Source organism: Argopecten irradians, chromosome 3 (genome assembly GCF_041381155.1).
Source record: "Argopecten irradians isolate NY chromosome 3, Ai_NY, whole genome shotgun sequence".
NCBI classification, from domain to species: Eukaryota; Metazoa; Mollusca; class Bivalvia; order Pectinida; family Pectinidae; genus Argopecten; species Argopecten irradians.
Genome location: NC_091136.1, coordinates 64,775,807 through 64,801,397, shown reverse-complemented (window position 1 = coordinate 64,801,397; position 25,591 = coordinate 64,775,807). Strand labels below are relative to the sequence as shown.

The window sequence follows — 25,591 nt, the reverse complement described above, 5'->3', positions numbered from 1 at the left end:
GGAATAAAAACTTGAGCTAGTTCATGTCCCATAAAGCTTTAGGGATATAGAACTCAAAAGGCAATTAAGATTAAGAGAAAGGTTGAATGATGATGTTTTTTTGTTTAGACAAAGAATACAAGAGGTGATTTTTTATGATTTTGTCTGTGAGACATTTCAGGACATATATACAATGAGATGTGGAGTGATGTATTCTTCATTACACATACATGTAATACTGAAATGTAATTATTCTGTTTGTAGTAAAACTGGAGAAACTACAAAAATGTGTGTTGACCTAATCATCGGGAATGATGGAGCGTTCTCATCTGTCCGACAACAGATGATGAAGGACACTTTACTGAACTACGAGCAGACGTACATTCCACATGGGTACATGGAGTTATATATCCCTCCAAATTCCTCAGGACAGGTATGTACCTGCAATTAAATCTATGCCATTAATTGTGTCATGATGGCTGACATGTTGACAATTTGAATTTTGAAATTTTCTTCTGAATTTATAAAAGTGCTGTTTTCCAAAAGATGGCAATAATACCTTTAGAAATGTGGATAATACTTCTGAGAGCTATTTTGATTAGTAAATATTTTGTTGTAAACCTTTGCAGTTTAATATGGACGTGAATTATCTGCACATCTGGCCCAGAAATGAGTTTATGATGATCGCACTACCAAACCAGGACAAGAGCTTTACCGCCACACTCTTCATGCCTTTTGACATCTTTAATGGGATCAGCACTGGAGAGGAGGCCATGGTTTTCTTTCGGGAAAAGTTTCAAGACTCGATTCCTTTAATTGGAGAGTAGGTGCCCAGAGTTTAACAATTTTATGGCTTCAATCCACATATACAAACATTGTTTCCTTAAAACCAGTTAAATAGATTTTTAATTTGGATGCAGAAATATATATTTTCCTTTACAGCCTTGCTACCCCAACTGAGAACGTCACGTTTATGTAAACCCCTACCGCACTTCCGCTGACTTGTATCGGTGTATTGAATGAGTGTACTGTAGCCGTGTTATTTATAGACTCGAGTACTGTCGCCAAATCCACAGGTAAATTGGTACTGGATGCTACGCTCTGGCCCTACTCATCCAGCTAAACGAAAATGAATGGCTAGTTAGCTTATCTGATCTATATATCACCAACAATGCGTCTGTATCAACTTAAAACAAAACAAATATTCTTCAAATTGCATCAACATTCACTTGACTAGTATTTCTTTATTTTAGATATTTTAACAAATTTTCCTATTTCTAGTAAAAATGCATATGAAACTCCTTATAGATTTAGCGATGCTCATTACGTTGGGAACCGCCATACCATGTCCCGGCTGCAGAGCCGTGTGCAAAAAGTTATAACACACGTGGGATTTATAATAAGTGGTTTGTAATATTATTACAGCAAAACTGACAAGCTACAAGGTTAGTGGCATTTTAACCCTACTGTTATACATGTATATAATTAGCCATCAGCTTGGATCTGGTGCCGTACAGGTAGTGAGTTTACTCACAATATGATTATTGCAAGCCAACGTATCAGCTATCCGATTGGTCTTTAAAGTTTGTTGATTATCTCAAACACACTTACAACTTATTGTGGCAATTTTAAGTAACTAGATTATAATATTTTCAAATAGTTCTGATATCTTTTCATGTGTAGTATCTCCAGACATTGACATGTGTACGGAGTACGGCGGACTTCCAATGTTTTTGACATTTTGTGCAAGATATATGTCACTGTTTCAGAAGCGGTGGCCAATAAAAGAAAACAAACACAGTGCAATTATATTATCTTATTTCTTCTAAATACAACACTAGTTGTCAAGCATTTATTGTGAATGTTTTGCAATGAAATAACCACCTTTACAACATTGAATTTCTGGTTCCCTGGACATCATTTTCCTCAAAATTTTTGAATGCATAAAATATACCGATAGTAGATTTTTTTTTCAGAATTTGCAGCAAAAAGAAAAAACACATGTGCAAAGTACACTGGTGTGTAAGTGCCACAATTTTTTTACGGTATTTGTAACAATAACAATTGTGTTTGGTACAGCTAATGTAGCCAGAGCGCCTGCGATTTATCTGTGGATTGCAACAGTACTCGAGTCTATAAATAACTAGCTACACTCATTCTATACATCGATACAAGTCATACACGCGTCGTTCTCAGTTGGGGAAGCACGGCTGTAAATGTTTTAGGTGATACCCCCTGCAATTGCTATTCTCCAGTCATGGTTTCCAAGGAAGTAGGAGACATTTTCAATGAGACTTGGATACAAGTCAAGAATCCATGGGTAAGGACTAATTGGTGTCTATGACATCAATATAAAAAAGATAGTGTCAATCTACTTATTTAGGGGTCGGCAAGTATATTGGAACCCAAGCAGAAAGAGAACTAAAATGTCTTCTACTTCCTTGGATCTCACAGTATGAAATATTAACTAAGAGTTTTAAGTGATTCTTAATCAAAATCAGATGCTTCAATACTATTTGTTTATTTGACGAATTACACCATTAATGCTTTGGGTTTGTTTTTTTGGAAGGGGGGGGATCTGTATAGATTTGGAGAGAGGATTGCTGAGTTTATAGATACCTGTTTAATTAATACCTTGACATTATTTGATTTTAGAGAAGCAATCAAGGAGACATTCAGAAAAAATAAGGCCTTGCCCATGGTCTCTATCAAAGTAAGTTTTAACCACACAGAGTGAAATCTTTATTATGATATATACTTGGATATTAATTCTTAAAACCTATTTTATTTTGGATTACTAATTAATTTGTAGATTAAATCTGTAGTTATGTATACTATAAATTCATGGGATGTGACAGGTGTTTCCTGTGTACAGCTGTATATGTTAATTTCTAACTCAGAAGAGGTAACTTAATGCTAGTAAAATCCTCATTGGAGGCTACAACTCGTCTTTTATTCTAAAGTATTGTTACAGATATTTACATGTATCTATTGTGTAAATAACTGTCCAGGTATGATATAATATATATGTACATGTATCTATTGTGTAAATAACTGTCCAGGTAGATGTATGATATAATATATATGTACATGTATCTATTGTGTAAATAACTGTCCAGGTAGATGTATGATATAATATATATGTACATGTATCTATTGTGTAAATAACTGTCCAGGTAGATGTATGATATAATATATATGTACATGTATCTATTGTGTAAATAACTGTCCAGGTAGATGTATGATATAATATATATGTACATGTATCTATTGTGTAAATAACTGTCCAGGTAGATGTATGATATAATATATATGTACATGTATCTATTGTGTAAATAACTGTCCAGGTAGATGTATAATATAATATATATGTACATGTATCTATTGTGTAAATAACTGTCCAGGTAGATGTATGATATAATATATATGTACATGTATCTATTGTGTAAATAACTGTCCAGGTAGATGTATGATATAATATATATGTACATGTATCTATTGTGTAAATAACTGTCCAGGTAGATGTATGATATAATATATATGTACATGTATCTATTGTGTAAATAACTGTCCAGGTAGATGTATGATATAATAATATAATATATATTTACATGTATCTATTGTGTAAATAACTGTCCAGGTAGATGTATGATATAATATATATGTACATGTATCTATTGTGTAAATAACTGTCCAGGTAGATGTATGATATAATAATATAATATATATTTACATGTATCTATTGTGTAAATAACTGTCCAGGTAGATGTATGATATAATATATATGTACATGTATCTATTGTGTAAATAACTGTCCAGGTAGATGTATGATATAATAATATAATATATATTTACATGTATCTATTGTGTAAATAACTGTCCAGGTAGATGTATGATATAATATATATATATGTACATGTATCTATTGTGTAAATAACTGTCCAGGTAGATGTATGATATAATATATATGTACATGTATCTATTGTGTAAATAACTGTCCAGGTAGATGTATGATATAATATATATGTACATGTATCTATTGTGTAAATAACTGTCCAGGTAGATGTATGATATAATATATATGTACATGTATCTATTGTGTAAATAACTGTCCAGGTAGATGTATGATATAATAATATAATATATATTTACATGTATCTATTGTGTAAATAACTGTCCAGGTAGATGTATGATATAATATATATGTACATGTATCTATTGTGTAAATAACTGTCCAGGTAGATGTATGATATAATAATATAATATATATAATGTATATATGTGTAAATACTGTCCATAGATGTGTAAATAAATATATGTCATGTATTATGTGTATAATAACTGTCCAGGTAGATGTATGATATATATATATGTACATGTATCTATTGTGTAAATAACTGTCCAGGTAGATGTATGATATAATAATATAATATATATGTACATGTATCTATTGTGTAAATAACTGTCCAGGTAGATGTATGATATAATAATATATATTATTACATGTATCTATTGTGTAAATAACTGTCCAGGTAGATGTATGATATAATATATATATGTACATGTATCTATTGTGTAAATAACTGTCCAGGTAGATGTATGATATAATAATATAATATATATACATGTATCTATTGTGTAAATAACTGTCCAGGTAGATGTATGATATATATATATATGTACATGTATCTATTGTGTAAATAACTGTCCAGGTAGATGTATGATATAATAATATAATATATATGTACATGTATCTATTGTGTAAATAACTGTCCAGGTAGATGTATGATATATATATATATATGTACATGTATCTATTGTGTAAATAACTGTCCAGGTAGATGTATGATAATAATATATATGTACATGTATCTATTGTGTAAATAACTGTCCAGGTAGATGTATGATATAATATATATATGTACATGTATCTATTGTGTAAATAACTGTCCAGGTAGATGTATGATATAATATATATGTACATGTATCTATTGTGTAAATAACTGTCCAGGTAGATGTATGATATAATATATATGTACATGTATCTATTGTGTAAATAACTGTCCAGGTAGATGTATGATATATAATATATATATGTACATGTATCTATTGTGTAAATAACTGTCCAGGTAGATGTATGAATAATATAATATATATGTACATGTATCTATTGTGTAAATAACTGTCCAGGTAGATGTATGATATAATATATATATATGTACATGTATCTATTGTGTAAATAACTGTCCAGGTAGATGTATGATATAATAATATAATATATATGTACATGTATCTATTGTGTAAATAACTGTCCAGGTAGATGTATGATATAATATATATGTACATGTATCTATTGTGTAAATAACTGTCCAGGTAGATGTATGATATAATAATATAATATATATTACATGTATCTATTGTGTAAATAACTGTCCAGGTAGATGTATGATATATAATATAATATATATATGTACATGTATCTATTGTGTAAATAACTGTCCAGGTAGATGTATGATATAATAATATAATATATATATACATGTATCTATTGTGTAAATAACTGTCCAGGTAGATGTATGATATAATAATATAATATATATGTACATGTATCTATTGTGTAAATAACTGTCCAGGTAGATGTATGATATAATAATATAATATATATGTACATGTATCTATTGTGTAAATAACTGTCCAGGTAGATGTATGATATAATAATATATATATATGTACATGTATCTATTGTGTAAATAACTGTCCAGGTAGATGTATGATATAATAATATATATATACATGTATCTATTGTGTAAATAACTGTCCAGGTAGATGTATGATATAATAATGTGTATCTATTGTGTAAATAACTGTCCAGGTAGATGTATGATATAATAATATAATATATATGTACATGTATCTATTGTGTAAATAACTGTCCAGGTAGATGTATGATAATAATAATATATATATATATACATGTATCTATTGTGTAAATAACTGTCCAGGTAGATGTATGATATAATAATATAATATATATGTACATGTATCTATTGTGTAAATAACTGTCCAGGTAGATGTATGATATAATAATATAATATATATGTACATGTATCTATTGTGTAAATAACTGTCCAGGTAGATGTATGATATAATAATATAATATATATGTACATGTATCTATTGTGTAAATAACTGTCCAGGTAGATGTATGATATAATAATATAATATATATGTACATGTATCTATTGTGTAAATAACTGTCCAGGTAGATGTATGATATAATATATATGTACATGTATCTATTGTGTAAATAACTGTCCAGGTAGATGTATGATATAATAATATAATATATATATACATGTAACTATTGTGTAAATAACTGTCCAGGTAGATGTATGATATAATAATATAATATATATGTACATGTATCTATTGTGTAAATAACTGTCCAGGTAGATGTATGATATAATATATATGTACATGTATCTATTGTGTAAATAACTGTCCAGGTAGATGTATGATATAATATATATGTACATGTATCTATTGTGTAAATAACTGTCCAGGTAGATGTATGATATAATGATATAATATATATGTACATGTATCTATTGTGTAAATAACTGTCCAGGTAGATGTATGATATAATAATATAATATATATATACATGTATCTATTGTGTAAATAACTGTCCAGGTAGATGTATGATATAATAATATAATATATATGTACATGTATCTATTATGTAAATAGCTGTATACCTGCTGACAGAATGTTACTTGTCCAGGTAGATGTATGATATAATGTTATGATATATATGTACATATATCTATTGTGTAAATAGTTGTACACCTGCTGACAGAATGTTACTTGTCCAGGTAGATGTATGATATAATGTTATGATATATACATATATATATATTATATGTACATGTATCTAATGTGTAAATAGTTGTACACCTGCTGACAGAATGTTACTTGTCCAGGTAGATGTATGACATAATGTTATGATATATATATATATATGTGTACATGTATCTATTGTGTAAATAGTTGTACACCTGCTGACAGAATGTTACTTGTCCAGGTAGATATATGATATAATGTAATGAGATATATATATATATTATGTTGAGGTTGAAAATCCTACGGATTTGAAATTTAGACCCATAGTTGGTGGACCAAACAGTGCGACTCAACGTTTAAGTCATTTTCTAGATCCTATTTTAAAACCTTTATGCAAAAGTGTGAATAGTTATATCAAAGACGATTTTGACTTTCTATCTCGTTTACCTCGGCAGACTCAACACAATTGTAAACTTGTTTCTTTCGACGTAGTGAGTCTTTACACTAATATTCCTCATGACCTAGGTATTGAGGCGGTTAAATATTGGTTGAACAAAAAACGAGGAAGCATCGATTCTCGCTTTAGTAATGAATTCATACTTAAAGCTTTGGAAATTGTTTTGAAACGTAATGCTTTTTCTTTTGATGAAAGCTTTTTCCAACAGATTAAAGGCACTGCAATGGGTACTAAAGTAGCACCCACGTATGCAACTTTGGTTTTGGGATACTTAGAGGAAACTCTTTATTCTAAAATTGAAGTTAAGTTCGGAAATACTTTTAGTGAATTTGTTAAACATAATTTTTTAAGGTTCCTTGATGATTGTTTTATCATATGGCCACCAGACAAGGATATAGATATTTTATTTCATATGTTGAATGATCTCCATCCATCAATTTGTTATACAATGGAGTGTAGCGAAATTTCTATGCCATTTTTAGATGTTTTAGTTCAAACAAATGAAGCTGGTATAATTACTACGGACTTATATTGTAAAGCAACAGATGCACACAATTACCTGAATTTTTATTCTAATCACAGTAAACATACTAAAGTGAATATTCCCTTTAATCTCGCCTCAAGGATTATTACAATTGTTAGTGAGAAGAAAATACAAGATATTAGACTTGGTCAGTTACAACAATATCTTAAGGCTCAATGTTATCCTGTTGAGGTAATAGAGCATGGTATTAGAAAGGCAATTGAAAAGGGACCTTTTACATCCCGCATACACGAACATAAAGTTAATACGGCTTTGATTCCTTTTGTTTCTACTTTCAATCCAAGAAATTTCAATATTTTTCCTGTGATTAAAAATAAATGTAATGAGTTAATGCAAAGTAGTGATCGTATGAGAAAGATTTTTGAAAACCATACAATTTTGCAAAGTAGAAGACAACCTAAAAATTTAAAACAAATGTTGACAAGTTCCAGGTTCAATAAATCTATTGCTGACCCCGTGGTGTCAAAATGTAAGATACCTAGATGCGGTACATGTCCAATTATTATTGAATGTAGTACATATGTTTTTAAAAATGGCTTGCATTTTACTGTAAAAGCAAACATGAACTGCAAATCGAAGTGTGTGATATATGCTATAATTTGTTCTCGTTGTGGTGATTTTTACATCGGCCAAACTAGTAATGAACTTAGAACACGTATGACTGTTCATAGGCAACAAACAAGAACGGATTCTCTACGTAATTTGAATGTCAATAAGCATGTTCATGATTGTGCAGGTGATCAATTCAATGTTATACCTTTATATCAATTGCATTCTTCAGACTCTGTTTTGTTGGAAAACAAAGAAAATCAATTTATAAAAATATTAAAACCAACTCTCAATAGGCCATAATAGAAAATGGCGCAACTTCATATTATTGTTATGTAAACGTGTGTACCTTGTGACGTCACGCTATTTGTGACGTCATTAATTTGTTCTTTGAAAAATAAACATTTCTACTCCTGAAGAGCCATCATGAAATGGTGAATGTACAAGAGGAAAGTCGTTGACTTTTATTTTTTATATATATATATATATATATATATATATATATGTACATGTATCTATTGTGTAAATAGTTGTACACCTGCTGACAGAATGTTACTTGTCCAGGTAGATGTATGATATAATGTTATAATATATATATATATATATATATGATTACATGTATCTATTGTGTAAATAGTTGTACACCTGCTGACAGAATGTTACTTGTCTAGGTAGATGTATGACATAATGTTATGATATATATATATACACATATATATGTACATTATCTATTGTGTAAATAGTTGTACACCTGCTGACAGAATGTTACTTGTCCAGGTAGATGTATGATATAATGTTATGATATATATATATATATGTACATGTATCTATTGTGTAAATAGTTGTACACCTGCTGACAGAATGTTACTTGTCCAGGTAGATGTATGATATAATGTTATGATATATATATATATATATATATATGTACATGTATCTATTGTGTAAATAGTTGTACACCTGCTGACAGAATGTTACTTGTCCAGGTAGATGTATGATATAATGTTATGATATATATATATATATATATATATGTACATGTATCTATTGTGTAAATAGTTGTACACCTGCTGACAGAATGTTACTTGTCCAGGTAGATGTATGATATAATGTTATGATATATATATATATATGTACATGTATCTATTGTGTAAATAGTTGTACACCTGCTGACAGAATGTTACTTGTCCAGGTAGATGTATGATATAATGTTATGATATATATATATATATATATGTACATGTATCTATTGTGTAAATAGTTGTACACCTGCTGACAGAATGTTACTTGTCCAGGTAGATGTATGATATAATGTTATGATATATATATATATATATATATATGTACATGTATCTATTGTGTAAATAGTTGTACACCTGCTGACAGAATGTTACTTGTCCAGGTAGATGTATGATATAATGTTATGATATATATATATATATGTACATGTATCTGTTGTGTAAATAGTTGTACACCTGCTGACAGAATGTTACCTATCCAGGTAGATGTATGATATAATGTAATGATAATATATATATATTTGTACATGTATCTATTGTGTTAATAGGTAGACATCTGCTGATAGGTAATACCTAAAATATAACAAGGTCACAGGGGTCAAAAAGGCTAAAATCTTTAAAACAACTTTTTTTCAAGAACCAAAAGACCCAGGGTACTCATATTAGGCTTACATCATGCTTAGATGAAAGGCTACCAAAGATGTTCAAATAAATACCCTTGACCTTCAAACAAGGTCACAGGGGTCAAATAGGCTAAAAAATTTTTAAACATTTTCTTATGAATAACTAAGAGGCCTAGAGACCTGATATTAGGCCTGTGGCATGCTGGGATGAAGGGCTACCTAGTTTGTTCAAATGAATGACCTTGATCTTCAATCAATGTCACAGGGGTCCAATAGGCAAAACATTTTTTAAACGACTTCTTGTGAATAACTAAGAGACCTAAAGACCTGATATTGGGCCAGTGACATGCTGGAATGAAGGGCTACCAAGTTTGTTCAAATGAATGACCTTGACCTTCCTTCAAGGTTACAGGTGTCAAATAGGCTAAAATCTTTAAACGACTATGTTGTATTGTGCCAATAGTCAGATGACCGTTAAGGCCCCTGAGTCTCTTTTTAGCCCACCATCATCAGATGGTGGGCTATTCAAATCGCCCTGTGTCCGTGGTCCGTCGTCCGTCCGTAAACAATGCTTGTTATCACTATTTCTTAAAAACAGCTGCAGGGATTTTGTTCAAACTTCACATGGAGGGTCCCCTTGGTCCATATTTGTGCCATACAGATTTTGAGGCTGATTGGAAAAACAAGATGGCCGCCAGGCAGCCATCTTTGATTTTGGCAGTTGAAGTTTGTTATCGATATTTCTTGAGAACTACTAAAGGGATTTTGTTCAAACTTCACATGGAGGTTACCCTTGGTCCCTAGTTGTGCCATACAGATTTTGCGGCTGATCAGAAAAACAAGATGGCCGCCAGGCAGCCATCTTTGATTTTGGCAGTTGAAGTTTGTTATCAATATTTCTTGAGAACTACTGAAGGAATTTTGTTCAAACTTCACATGGAGGTTACCCTTGGTCCCTATTTGTGCCATACAGATTTTGAGGCTGATAGGAAAAACAAGATGGCCGCCAGGCGGCCATCTTGGATTTTGATAGTTAAAGTTTGATATCCCCATCTCTCAAAAAGTGCTGAAGGGATCTTTTTCAAATTTAATATGTAGGTTTCCCTAGGGCCCTTGATGTGCAAATTGCATTTTTGGACCAATCGGTGAACAAGATGGCCGCCAGGCCACCATCTTGGATTTCGATAGTTAAAGTTTATTATGGCTATTTCTCAGATAGTACTGAAGGGATCTGTCTCAAATTTCATATGTAGGTTCCCCTAAGGACCTAGTTGTGCATATTGCATTTTGGGACCGATCGGATAACAAGATGGCCGCCAGGCAGCCATCTTGGATTTTGTTATTCAAAGTTTGTTATCGCTATTTCTCAGAAAGTACTGAAGGGATCTGTCTCAAAATTCATATGTAGGTTCCCCTAGGGCCCTAGTTGTGCATATTGTGATTTGGGACCGATCGGTCAACAAGATGGCTGCCAGGCAGCCATCTTGGATTTTGTTATCGCTATTTCTCAGAAAGTACTGAAGGGATCTGTCTCAAAATTCACATGTAGGTTCCCCTAGGGCCCTAGTTGTGCATATTGTGATTTGGGACCGATTGATCAACAAGATGGCCACCAAAAAGTCATCTTGGATTTTGATAGTTGAAGTTTGTTACCGCTATTTCTCAAAAGGTACTGTAGCGGTCTGTTTCAAATTTTATATGTAGTATGTTTGAAAAAGTTTAAAAAGTAGAGAAAAGATCCATCTTTCCTTGGTCAGATATAGATCATTCTTTGGTGTGCGCCAAGATCCCTCTGGGACCTCTTGTTTTTTTCTCTAAGGCACCAAAGGAATCTTCCTCTAGTTGTACATGCTGGTTCCCAATGTTCTCCAGTGTTAATGTTCCATGTTGGGACTGATATCCAATCACAGCACAGTAATCATGAATTTTTAGACTTTATTTTATGTAAATCCCCCGAGTAAAGAGTTTCCACAAAGGGAAAGGAGTTAAAAGCCTAGAAATGGTCAACTGATATGGAGCATTCTGTGGTGGGCACCAATATCCTTACGAGAGCTCGGAATTGTTTCAATTATCATTGACATATTTATATTTACTTAAATATGATGTGACTTTTTGTTTGATTCAGTGTTCACCCTATCATTTTGGTGGTAAAACGGTCATCATGGGCGACGCAGCACACGCCATGGTGCCATTCTATGGACAGGGCATGAATGCGGTAAGTCTTTATCCGGCATGGAAACATTTTGTACAGTGTTAGTGTGAAGGAGTGTATATCCCACTATGGTAAACAGCTATAATTAACATCATCAGCTATAATAAACAGCTATAATAAACATCATCAGCTATAATAAACAGCTATAATAAACACCATTAGCTATAATAAACAGCTATAATAAACATCAGCTATAATAAACAGCTATAATAAACACCATTAGCTATAATAAACAGCTATAATAAACATCATCAGCTATAATAAACATCATCAGCTATAATAAACATCATCAGCTATAATAAACATCATCAGCTATAATAAACACCATCAGCTATAATAAACACCATCAGCTATAATAAACATCATCAGCTATAATAAAAATCATCAGCTATAATAAACAGCTATAATAAACATCATCAGCTATAATAAACAGCTATAATAAACATCATCAGCTATAATAAACATCATCAGCTATAATAAACAACTAATAAACATCATCAGCTATAATAAACACCATCAGCTATAATAAACATCATCAGCTATAATAAACACCATCAGCTATAATAAACATCATCAGCTATAATAAACACCATCAGCTATAATAAACACCATTAGCTATAATAAACAGCTATAATAAACATCAGCTATAATAAACAGCTATAATAAACACCATTAGCTATAATAAACAGCTATAATAAACATCATCAGCTATAATAAACATCATCAGCTATAATAAACAGCTATAATAAACATCATCAGCTATAATAAACATCATCAGCTATAATAAACACCATCAGCTATAATAAACACCATCAGCTATAATAAACATCATCAGCTATAATAAAAATCATCAGCTATAATAAACAGCTATAATAAACATCATCAGCTATAATAAACAGCTATAATAAACATCATCAGCTATAATAAACATCATCAGCTATAATAAACAGCTATAATAAACACCATCAGCTATAATAAACACCATCAGCTATAATAAACATCATCAGCTATAATAAACACCATCAGCTATAATAAACATCATCAGCTATAATAAACACCATCAGCTATAATAAACATCATCAGCTATAATAAACAGCTATAATAAACATCATCAGCTATAATAAACAGCTATAATAAACATCATCAGCTATAATAAACATCATCAGCTATAATAAAACACCATCAGCTATAATAAACATCATCAGCTATAATAAACATCATCAGCTATAATAAAATACCATCAGCTATAAAAAACATCATCAGCTATAATAAACACCATCAGCTATAATAAACATCATCAGCTATAATAAACAACATCAGCTATGATAAACACCATCAGCTATAATAAACATCATCAGCTATAATAAACACCATCAGCTATAATAAACACCATCAGCTATAATAAACACCATCAGCTATAATTAACACCATCAGCTATAATAAACACCATCAGCTATAATAAACACCATCAGCTATAATAAACACCATCAGCTATAATAAACATCATCAGCTATAATAAAAATCATCAGCTATAATAAACAGCTATAATAAACATCATCAGCTATAATAAACAGCTATAATAAACATCATCAGCTATAATAAACATCATCAGCTATAATAAACAGCCATAATAAACACCATCAGCTATAATAAACACCATCAGCTATAATAAACATCATCAGCTATAATAAACACCATCAGCTATAATAAACATCATCAGCTATAATAAACACCATCAGCTATAATAAACATCATCAGCTATAATAAACAGCTATAATAAACATCATCAGCTATAATAAACAGCTATAATAAACATCATCAGCTATAATAAACATCATCAGCTATAATAAAACACCATCAGCTATAATAAACATCATCAGCTATAATAAACATCATCAGCTATAATAAAATACCATCAGCTATAAAAAACATCATCAGCTATAATAAACACCATCAGCTATAATAAACATCATCAGCTATAATAAACATCATCAGCTATGATAAACACCATCAGCTATAATAAACATCATCAGCTATAATAAACACCATCAGCTATAATAAACACCATCAGCTATAATAAACACCATCAGCTATAATAAACACCATCAGCTATAATAAACACCATCAGCTATAATAAAAACACCATCAGCTATAATAAACACCATCAGCTATAATTAACACCATCAGCTATAATAAACACCATCAGCTATAATTAACACCATTAGCTATAATTAACACCATCAGCTATAATAAACACCATCAGCTATAATAAACACCATCAGCTATAATAAACATCATCAGCTATAATAAACACCATCAGCTATAATAAACACCATCAGCTATAATAAACACCATCAGCTATAATAAACACCATCAGCTATAATAAACATCATCAGCTATAATAAAAATCATCAGCTATAATAAACATCATCTGTTTTGTTACCACTAAATATGTATGTCAGCCTCAGGTTTATTCCACCTCAACATTTATATTATACTGCTTAGGCCCAGTTTCACGAACATTTCTTAACTTTAGGAATTCCTTAACTTAAAATTCTTTATTGAAAAGTATTGGGTCATTCTTAGAAAAGTTCCAAATTGCTGTCTTCTCTATATTGTCATTTTAGAAATATTTTAACAGGGAAAGGTTATGTTTGAGGCTTAAAACTGATTATATGGAGCAAAGAAAGTAACTTTTAATGCAATTCCACAGGAAATGGACTTTTCACAGGAGAAATGACCCAAATTCATACTAAACTAAAATGTCCTCTAAATTAGATAAAAAGTTTAGTTAGTATTTGTTTTGTAGGTAATCATCAAATATTTAAAGATTTTAATAGGTTTTGTAAAAAAAAAATGATTGGATAATTTTTTAAGAAAAAGTTCACCTGTCCATTGAAAAAAATGTCTGTGGTGTTACCACAATCATTTTGGTTGATGCATTACTATAGGAAGGATAAGTATCCCTAATGTATTAACTAAGCATCTACTCCCTACTTATTTAGCACATAATGACTTAAGTTCAAGGGAGGGGAGCTTTTGAATTAAATCAAATCAATGATGAGTTTTGCTATCAATGAACATTTCAGTGTTTTGAATTAAATCAAATCAATGATAAGTTTTGCTATCAATGAACATTTCAGTGTTTTGAATTAAATCAAATCAATGATGAGTTTTGCTATCAATGAACATTTCAGTGTTTTGAATTAAATCAAATCAATGATGAGTTTTGCTATCAATGAACATTTCAGTGTTTTGAATTAAATCAAATCAATGATGAGTTTTGCTATCAATGAACATTTCAGTGTTTTGAATTAAATGAAATCAATGATGAGTTTTGCTATCAATGAACATTTCAGTGTTTTGAATTAAATGAAATCAATGATGAGTTTTGCTATCAATGAACATTTCAGTGTTTTGAATTAAATGAAATCAATGATGAGTTTTGCTATCAATGAACATTTCAGTGTTTTGAATTAAATGAAATCAATGATGAGTTTTGCTATCAATGAACATTTCAGTGTTCATAGTGTTACTAATTATTTTGAACCATGACATGTATTTTCAATAAAACTCTCTGTTGTATTTTAAAGGAACTACTAATTAGTTCAAATTAAGATGTTAAAGTTTGTACTATGATGAAGAGCAGATATGAAAATCTTTAAAAATTATGAAAACGTCTGTGGTGTTACTGTCCTTGGTGTTACCAAATAGTGATAAAATAGACAATAATAGACACCACTGACAAATTTGGTAACACCACAGACATATAAGAGTCATACAAGAAGAAATTTAAGACACCTTGTCATTTAATTGTTACAATATTTGATGTATACATCTCTATAGATGATTAAAATTTTAAAATAATGAATCACAAATAAAATTGGCAACAGTACCATTACATTTAGTCTTGGTAACACAATGGACAAATAAGGTAACACCACAGACAAGGACAAGAAATATTGCTTTTTCATTCCTTTCGTAACATTAGATATGTTTGAAAATCTTTGATATCATTGCATTTTGTCTACGTAGTCCAATTTTTAATCTCTAATGAATGTCATTATGATGATCAAGAACTATACAAAAACATTTCAATCTGGTAACACCATGGACAAATGTCTGTTGTGTTACCTTTGTCAGCGGTATTCATCAATGTCCATAGTGTTACCAGGACAAAAATTTTGCAAAAAGATAAGTTTAAGATGAAATATAGAGCATGTTAACACACAAAAAGTTTTCAAATTATTTAAAGACCAAAATAAAAATCTTTGTCTCAAATTTTTTTTTTGGATTCATTTTATATAATTAAATGAAAAGCACCTGTATGCTATAAAAGTACAAGGATGTTGAATGGTGAGATATGTTACTTGTCAGCTGATTACGTAGTATTATTTAAAGTAATATAATTTGATATGAGCTATTTGACTTAGTATCAAATGAAGTGAACAGTTATTAATTACATTGATATATTTTAAAACAGGATATTGTAGTATTTAAGTATGGTAACACCGTGGACATTTCACCTTGACATGTGATCTTTTGGTTGTCATAGTAACTAATTGGGAGCTTATCAGTAATTACCAATTATTGATATCTACAATGATCATTCTTTAAGTTTCTGAACCAAAGTTATCTATTTATAGGGTAACTTTTTCAGTTTTCTTTATGTTTGATTGAGAACATTTCTGAGAATGACTCCATTACAGATTTTAAGAAAGGCTTCTTAACTTATGATTTTTTTCTTAATTTCTTTTTCCTATGGGGAATTTCAAGTTAAGGAATTCCTTAAAAGTGAAGAAATGTTCGTTAAACTGGACCCAGTGTGTTACATACCTTGTATATTTCAGGGGTTTGAAGACTGCATAGTGTTTAATGATAAACTCAACGAGTTCAACAATGATTTTGGTAAGTACGTATTTATTAGCTCACCTGCCCGAAGGGCAAGTGAGCTTATGCTGTGGTGCAGCGTCCATCGTCCGTCCTGCCGTCCAGCATCATCTTTTCCATTTAAACAACTTCTTCTCCAAAACTTGGAGACCTAGAGTCCTGGAAATTGACCATCATTCAAGGTCACAGAGGTCAAATAGGCTTAAATCTTTAAACTACTTCTTCTTAATAACCAAAGGCCTAGGAACCTGATATTGGGCTTGTGGGTTGCTGGGATAAAGGGCTACCAAGTTTGTTCAAATGAATGAGCTTGACCTTCATTCAAGGTCACAGGGATGAAATAGGTGAAAATCTTCAACAGACTTCTTCTAAATAACCAAGAGGCCTAAATACCTAAAATTGGGCTTGTGACATGCTGGGATGAAGGGCTACATAGTTTGTTTAAATGAATGACCTTGACCTTAATTCAAGGTCACACGGTTCAAATAGGCTGAAATATCTTCTTGCTTTTTGCTTCAATTGGCATGTAACATGCTGGAATGAAGGAGTGCCAAGTTTGCTCAAATGAATGACCTTGACCTTAATTCAAGGCTACAGTGGTCAAATAGGCTTAAATCTAGGAGGCCTAGGGACCTGATATTGGGCCTGTGGCATGCTGGTATGAAGGGCTATCGAGTTTGTTCAAATGAATGATCTTGACTTTCATTGAAGGTCATATGGGTCAAATAGGCTAAAATCTTTAAACAACTTCTTCTTAATTACCAAGAGGCATAGGGACCTGGTATTGGGCCTGTGGCATGCTGGGATCAAGGGCTATCAAGTTTGTTCAAATGAATGACTTCGACCTTCATTCAAGGTCACAGGGGTCAAATAGGCTTAAATCTTTAAACAGCTTCTTCTTAATAACCAAGAGGCATAGGGGCCTGATATTGGGCCCTGGCATGCTGGTATAAATGGCTATCGAGTTTGTTCAAATTAATGACCTTGACTTTCATTGAAGGTCATAGGGGTCAAATAGGCTAAAATCTTTAAACGACTTCATCTTAATAACCAAGAGGCATAGGGACCTGGTATTGGGCCTGTGGCATGCTGGGATCGAGGGCTATCAAGTTTGTTCAAATGAATGACCTTACCTTCATTCAAGGTCACAGGGGCCATATAGGCTAAAATCTTTAAACGACTTCATCTTAATAACCAAGAGGCAAAAGGAACTCTACTGTGCTTAGGCATGATATAAATTCTTATTCACTCTCCTATTTGTTAAGTATGAACTATGCATGATTACCAGATAGCAGGTGAGCAATTCGGGTTCATTGGATCCTTGTTTATAAATTCTGTTTTTTGCAGGTAAATGATTCTCTGAGATGAAACAAAAGAAAATAAAAACTGACAAATGCTTTAAATGTATGTCATCTTCAGTTTACTAACTAGTTCCAAATTAGCATTGAGATGTTTATGTTACAGATGCAGCTTTGAAAGCATACACAGAGTACAGGAAACCTGATGCCCAGGCCATTAATGATTTAGCTATGTACAACTACATAGAGGTAAGGTGTTGTATACAACAAACCCAATAGTATCTGATACAACAAACCTACTAACATCAGATACAACAAACCCACTAACATCTGATACAACAAACCCACTAACATCTGATACAACAAACCCACTAACATCTGATACAACAAACCCACTAACATCTGATACAACAAACCCACTAACATCTGATACAACAAACCCACTAACATCTGATACAACAAACCCACTAACATCTGATACAACAAACCCACTAACATCTGATACAACAAACCCACTAACATCTGATACAACAAACCCACTAACATCTGATACAACAAACCCACTAACATCAGATACAACAAACCCACTAACATCTGATACAACAAACCCACTAACATCTGATACAACAAACCCACTAACATCTGATACAACAAACCCAACAACATCTGATACAACAAACCCACTAACATCTGATACAACAAACCCACTAACATCTGATACAACAAACCCACTAACATCAGATACAACAAACCCACTAACATCTGATACAACAAACCCACTAACATCTGATACAACAAACCCACCAACAATCCATGGATACAACAAACCCACTATCATACAACAAACCCACTAACATCTGATACAACAAACCCACTAACATCTGATACAACAAACCCACTAACATCTGATACAACAAACCCACTAACATCTGATACAACAAACCCACTAACATCTGATACAACAAACCCACTAACATCTGATACAACAAACCCAACAACATCTGATACAACAAACCCACTAACATCTGATACAACAAACCCACTAACATCTGATACAACAAACCCACAAACATCTGATACAACAAACCCACTAGCATCTGATACAACAAACCCACCAACATTGGATACAACAAACCCACTATCATACAACAAACCCACTAACATCTGATACAACAAACCCACTAACATCTGATACAACAAACCCAACAACATCTGATACAACAAACCCACTAACATCTGATACAACAAACCCACTAACATCTGATACAACAAACCCACTAACATCTGATACAACAAACCCAACAACATCTGATACAACAAACCCACTAACATCTGATACAACAAACCCACTAACATCTAATACAACAAACCCACTAACATCTAATACAACAAACTCACTAACATCTGATACAACAAACCCACTAGCATCTGATACAACAAACCCACTAGCATCTGATACAACAAACCCACCAACATTGGATACAACCAACAACAACACATCTGATACAACAACCCACTAACATCTGATACAACAAACCCAAAACAACACCACTGATACAACAAACCCACTAACATCTGATACAACAAACCCACCGAACCAACCAAAACTCTGTACACAAACAACATCTGATACAACAAACCCACTAACATCTGATACAACACACCCACTAACATCTGATACAACAAACCCACTACATCTGATACAACAACCCCTACATCTGATACAACAAACCCAAAAACATCTGATACAACAAACCCACTAACATCTGATACAACAAACCCAACAACATTGGATACAAACAAACACAAACCCACTATCATACAACAAACCCACTAACATCTGATACAACAAACCCAACAACATCTGATACAACAAACCCACTAACATCTGATACAACAAACCCACTAACATCTGATACAACAAACCCACTAACATCTGATACAACAAACCCACTAACATCTGATACAACAAACCCACTAACATCTGATACAACAAACCCACTAACATCTGATACAACAAACCCACTAGCATCTGATACAACAAACCCACCAACATTGGATACAACAAACCCACTATCATACAACAAACCCACTAACATCTGATACAACAAACCCACTAACATCTGATACAACAAACCCAACAACATCTGATACAACAAACCCAACAACATCTGATACAACAAACCCACTAACATCTGATACAACAAACCCAACAACATCTGATACAACAAACCCAACAACATCTGATACAACAAACCCACTAACATCTGATACAACAAACCCAACAACATCTGATACAACAAACCCACTAACATCTGATACAACAAACCCACTTACATCTGATACAACAAACCAAATAGTATCTGATACAACAAACCCACTAACATCTGATACAACAAACCCACTAACATCTAATACAACAAACCCAACAACATCTGATACAACAAACCCAACAACATCTAATACAACAAACCCAACAACATCTAATACAACAAACCCAATAAACCACAACATCTGATACAACAAACCCAACAACATCTGATACAACAAACCCACTAACATCTGATACAACAACCCCACTATCACACAACAACCCCGCTATCACACAACAAACCCACCAACATCTGATACAACAAACCCACTAACATCTGATACAACAAACCCACTAATATCTGATACAACAAACCCAACAACATCTGATACAACAAACCCACTAACATCTAATACAACAAACCCACTTACATATGATACAACAAACCCACTTACATTTGATACAAAATCACCGACACCGTTTTTGGGCAATGTCATCTGCTATTCAGACTAACCACTGAACGACTTACCTTGATCTTTTCAACCAATGAATAATTTATCTATCCAAATATAGCAATCCATCAAGATTAGAGGTGTTTTGCATACTATGAGAAAATTGAGAAGACAAGGAAGGAAATTTAAAGCTGCGGAAAAGAAACAACTATATTGACAAAATATATAAGGTGCATGCATGATAAAATTGATGGCTATGGGAAGATTAATTATTCATTTATTGAAAAGACCAAGGTAAGTGGCACTTCTCAGTGGTAATGATGAGCTAGTCCAATACCAAACGGTGTAGGAGAATTCCTTGTTTAATATAGCAGTGCGCTCTGGCCCTACACCAGACATCTGCTGGTATCTGTGATAATATCTAAGTGTGATGTTGGGGTCAGAGTATCTCGGGCTAATGTTATGAAGGTCAGTGGTTTTTAGCTCACCTGGTTCAAAGGACCGGTGAGCTTATGTCATGGCGAGGCGTCTGGCGTCCGTCCGTCCATCTGTCCGTCAACATTTCCTTTAAATCGCTACTAGTCATAGAGTTCTGCATGGATTGTTACCAAACTTGGCCACAAACATCCTGGGGAAAGGTTAGGGGAACAGAACTTGTATAAATTTTGGCTCTGACACCCCCGAGCAGGAGGGGCGGGGCCCAATAGGGGAAATAGAGGTAAATCCTATTAATCGCCACTTGTTTTAGAGTGCTGCATGGATTGTAACCAAATTTGGCCACAAACATCCTTGTGGGAAGTGGAACAGAACTTGTATAAGTTTTTGCTTTGACCCCCCCGGGGGTAGGAGGGGTGGGGTCCAATATGGGAAATAGAGGTAAATCCTATAAACCGCTACTTGTCCTAGAGTTCTGCATGGATTGTAACCAAATCTGGTCACAAATATCCTTGGGGGAAGAGGAACAGAACTTGTATAAATTTTGGCTCTGGCCCGTAGGGGGCAGGATGGGCGGGGCCCGATAGGGGAAATAGAGGTAAATCCCATAAATCGCTACTACATGTAGTAATAGAGTTCCACATGGATTGTAACCAAATTTGGCCACAAACATCCTTGGGGGAAGTGGAACAGAACTTGTATAAATTTTGGCTCTGACCCCCTGGGGGCAGGAGGGGCGGGCCCAATAGGGGAATTATAGGTAAATCCTATAAACCGCTACTTGTCCTAGAGTTCTGCATGGATTGTAACCAAATCTGGTCACAAATATCCTTAGGGGAAGGGGAACAGAACTTGTATAAATTTTGGCTCTGACCCCCTGGGGGCAGGAGGGGTGGGGCCCAATAGGGGATTTAGAGGTAAATATTCAAATTCCTTCAGAAAGAAACAATGAACCTGTATTCAGAACATTACTTGGCATTACAAACCAGGTGAGCGATACAGGCCCTCTGGGCCTCTTGTTCTTAGGTACTCCAACTAAAACCTATATAAACCTCTTTGTAGAACATCCTGAACTGATCTTGGTAGTTATTAGAGACATTTTCTTGTAATTTTTCCTTATTAGGTCAACTGAAACAAATATTAATAGAGTGACCCTATTTTAGTTATATAACTGTCTTTTCATGCTGCATCCTTCACTTGGCCTGTTGTAGAAATATTAGACTCTAAATCATACAATGATTATTTTGATATCTTTGCAGATGAGGAAGTCAGTCAATTCTAAGATGTTCCTACTGAGGAAGAAGCTGGACAATTTTCTATACAAACTGTTCCCAAACAGCTGGATACCTCTGTACACTATGGTATAGTGCCAGTCAAACCTAAAACAACTGTAGTAGTCAATAGCTAATCATTAGTAAATACCTAGCCATATATCTTAACCATTATTAGCTCACCTGGCCCGAAGGGCCGGTGAGCTTATGTCATGGCGCGGCGTCCGTCGTTCGTTGTCGGTCCGTGCGTCCGTCTGTCCGTCAACATTTCCTTTAAATCGCTACTAGTCATAGAGTTCTGCATGGATTGTAACCAAATTTGGCCACAAACATCCTTGGGGGAGGGGGAACAGAACTTGTACAAATTTTGGCTCTGACCCCCAGGGGGCAGGAGGGGCGGGGCCCAATAGGGGATATAGAGGTAAATTCTATAAATCGCTATTTGTCCTAGAGTTCTGCATGGATTGTAACCAAATTTGACCACAAACATCCTTTTGGGAGGGGGAACAGAACTTGTATAAATTTTGGCTCTGATCCCCCGGGGGCAGGAGGGGCGTGGCCCAATTAGGGAAATAGAGGTAAATCCTTTAAATCGCTACTAGTCATAGAGTTCTACATGAATTGTAATCAAATTCAGCCACAATCATCCTTTGGGGAAGGGGAACAGAACTTATATAAATTTTGGCTCTGAACCTAGCAGGGGCAGGAGGGGCGGGGCCCAATAGGGGAAATAGAGGTCAATCCTTTTAATTGCTACTAGTCATAGAGTTCTGCATGGATTGTAACCAAATTTGGCCACAAACATCCTTGGGGGAAGGGTAACAGAACTTGTATAAATTTTGGCTCTGACACCCCGGGGGCAGGAGAGGTGGGGCCCAATAGAGGAAATAGAGGTAAATCCTATAAATCGCTACTAGTAATAGAGTTCTGCATGGAATGTAACCAAATTTGGCCACAAACATCCTTTTTTGAAGGGGAACAGAACTTGTATAAATTTTGGCTCTGACCCCTGCGGGGGCAGGAGGTGCGGGGCCCAATAGGGGAAATAGAGGTAAATCCTTTAAATCACTACTTAATTGTCCTAGAGTACTGTATGGATTGTAACCAAATTTGGCCACAAACATCCTTGGGGGCAGGAGAACAGAACTTGTATAAATTTTGGCTCTGACCCTCCAGGGACAGGGGGGGGGTCCAATAGGGGAAATAGAGGTAAATTCTGTAAATCGCTACTTGTCCTAGAGTTCTTCATGGATTGTAACCAAATTTGGCCACAAACATCCTTTGGGAAAGGGTAACAGAACTTGTATAAATTTTGGCTCTGATCCCCCGGGGGCAGGAGGGGCGGGGCCCAATAGGGGAAATAGAGGTAAATCCTTTAAATCGCTACTAGTCATAGAGTTTTGAATAGAATGTAACCAAATTTGGCCATAAACATCCTTGGGGGAAGGGGAACAGAACTTGTATAAATTTTGGCTCTGACCCCCTTGGGTCAGGACGGGTGGGGCCCAATAGGGGATTTTGAGGTTAATATTAAAATTCCTTCAGAAAAGAAACAATGAACCTGTATTCAGAACATTACTTGGCATTACAAACCAGGTGAGCGATACAGGCCCTCTGGGCCTCTTGTTGAAACATGTGATTTGTCAAATTGTAGACATTCACAAAACCATGATTTGAACGATCCAAAAACTCAAGGAGTTATTGATAATTTTATAAAAACTTGTGGACTGACCTGGTAAATCTACTGTATGTATCTACACATGGTCCCCAACATTGCTGCTATTAAGTTGATGAGTTGTCTGAACAAAAAGTTTTCTATAGACAGACATAAAAACAGAGGTATAAGCTGATTCCAGTGTACCCCTTAAATATACATGTACAAATGCCAATTACACAATAGTGGACTAAATCCTATTTTGACGTTCATTAATGCCATATTACTTTGTGTCATTCCTTATCCTTATACAGTTGTTAGACTTATATTCCAGACCAAACTTTTCACTATAAAATCAAGTGAACGTAACTCAAAGTCTGTGATTATTCAAAGTTTTACGATGATCCGGTATAATTAAAGTTAACAAGGTGTGGCTGCCTTTTTTTAGCCATTTATCCCTGTAAGAAGGATATGAACTATAAGCCAGTTTTGACACATTACAATTCCAATGTTGTAGGTATCTTTCTCCAGGACACGTTACCATGAATGTATCAAAAGAAGAGAATGGCAAGACCAGGTAATAACACATCTTAACACAGATATCTAATCTTGAGGCTTCAAGGGGATTCTTGTCGTAAAAAATATAGGGGCTACAGACAAAAATGAAAAATAATATTAATTTATTTTCATTTCAAATATCATTTTCAAATATGGTTCAAAATATAAAAGATGATGTTATAGTACATAGTAGTTACAGTACTTCCCATCAAATAATACTGTAATTCAATATTGGTTTTTCGTCTTCATATATACTTATTATCAATGTAAGCATGTAACAATACCTATCACATGTTGCTCTGTTGGTTTCAGATGCTGACCAAATCACTCAATGTTGGCTGTGTCGTTTTGGCAATGTCGTTTGTAGTCTTTGGACGTCACATGCTTATGAAGCAAGGATCATTTCTGATGAACTTGACGGAGGACTTGACAGGAAACTTCAAGTCGATGTTTGGAGGCTGGGTACAACAATAAACAAAAACATGTCCACCGTACACAG

The 25,591-nt window shown here is 33.6% G+C and overlaps 1 protein-coding gene across 2 annotated transcripts; it reads left to right on the top strand.

Annotated features, from left to right (window-relative positions):
• The first annotated feature begins 218 nt into the window (after nucleotides 1-218).
• On the top strand, nucleotides 219-25,591 carry LOC138319359 (kynurenine 3-monooxygenase-like). Of its 2 annotated transcripts, XM_069262450.1 has the most exons (9): nucleotides 219-412; nucleotides 609-802; nucleotides 2,635-2,692; nucleotides 12,137-12,226; nucleotides 17,074-17,131; nucleotides 18,578-18,660; nucleotides 22,869-22,970; nucleotides 25,052-25,111; nucleotides 25,405-25,591. In XM_069262450.1, the coding sequence occupies exons 1-9, from the start codon at nucleotides 266-268 to the stop codon at nucleotides 25,564-25,566; spliced, it is 954 nt and encodes a 317-aa protein (XP_069118551.1). In that variant the 5' UTR covers nucleotides 219-265; the 3' UTR covers nucleotides 25,567-25,591. The 2 variants fall into 2 exon arrangements, with proteins under 2 accessions (XP_069118551.1, XP_069118552.1); XM_069262451.1 differs by lacking the exons at nucleotides 219-412; nucleotides 609-802 and adding an exon at nucleotides 824-2,299.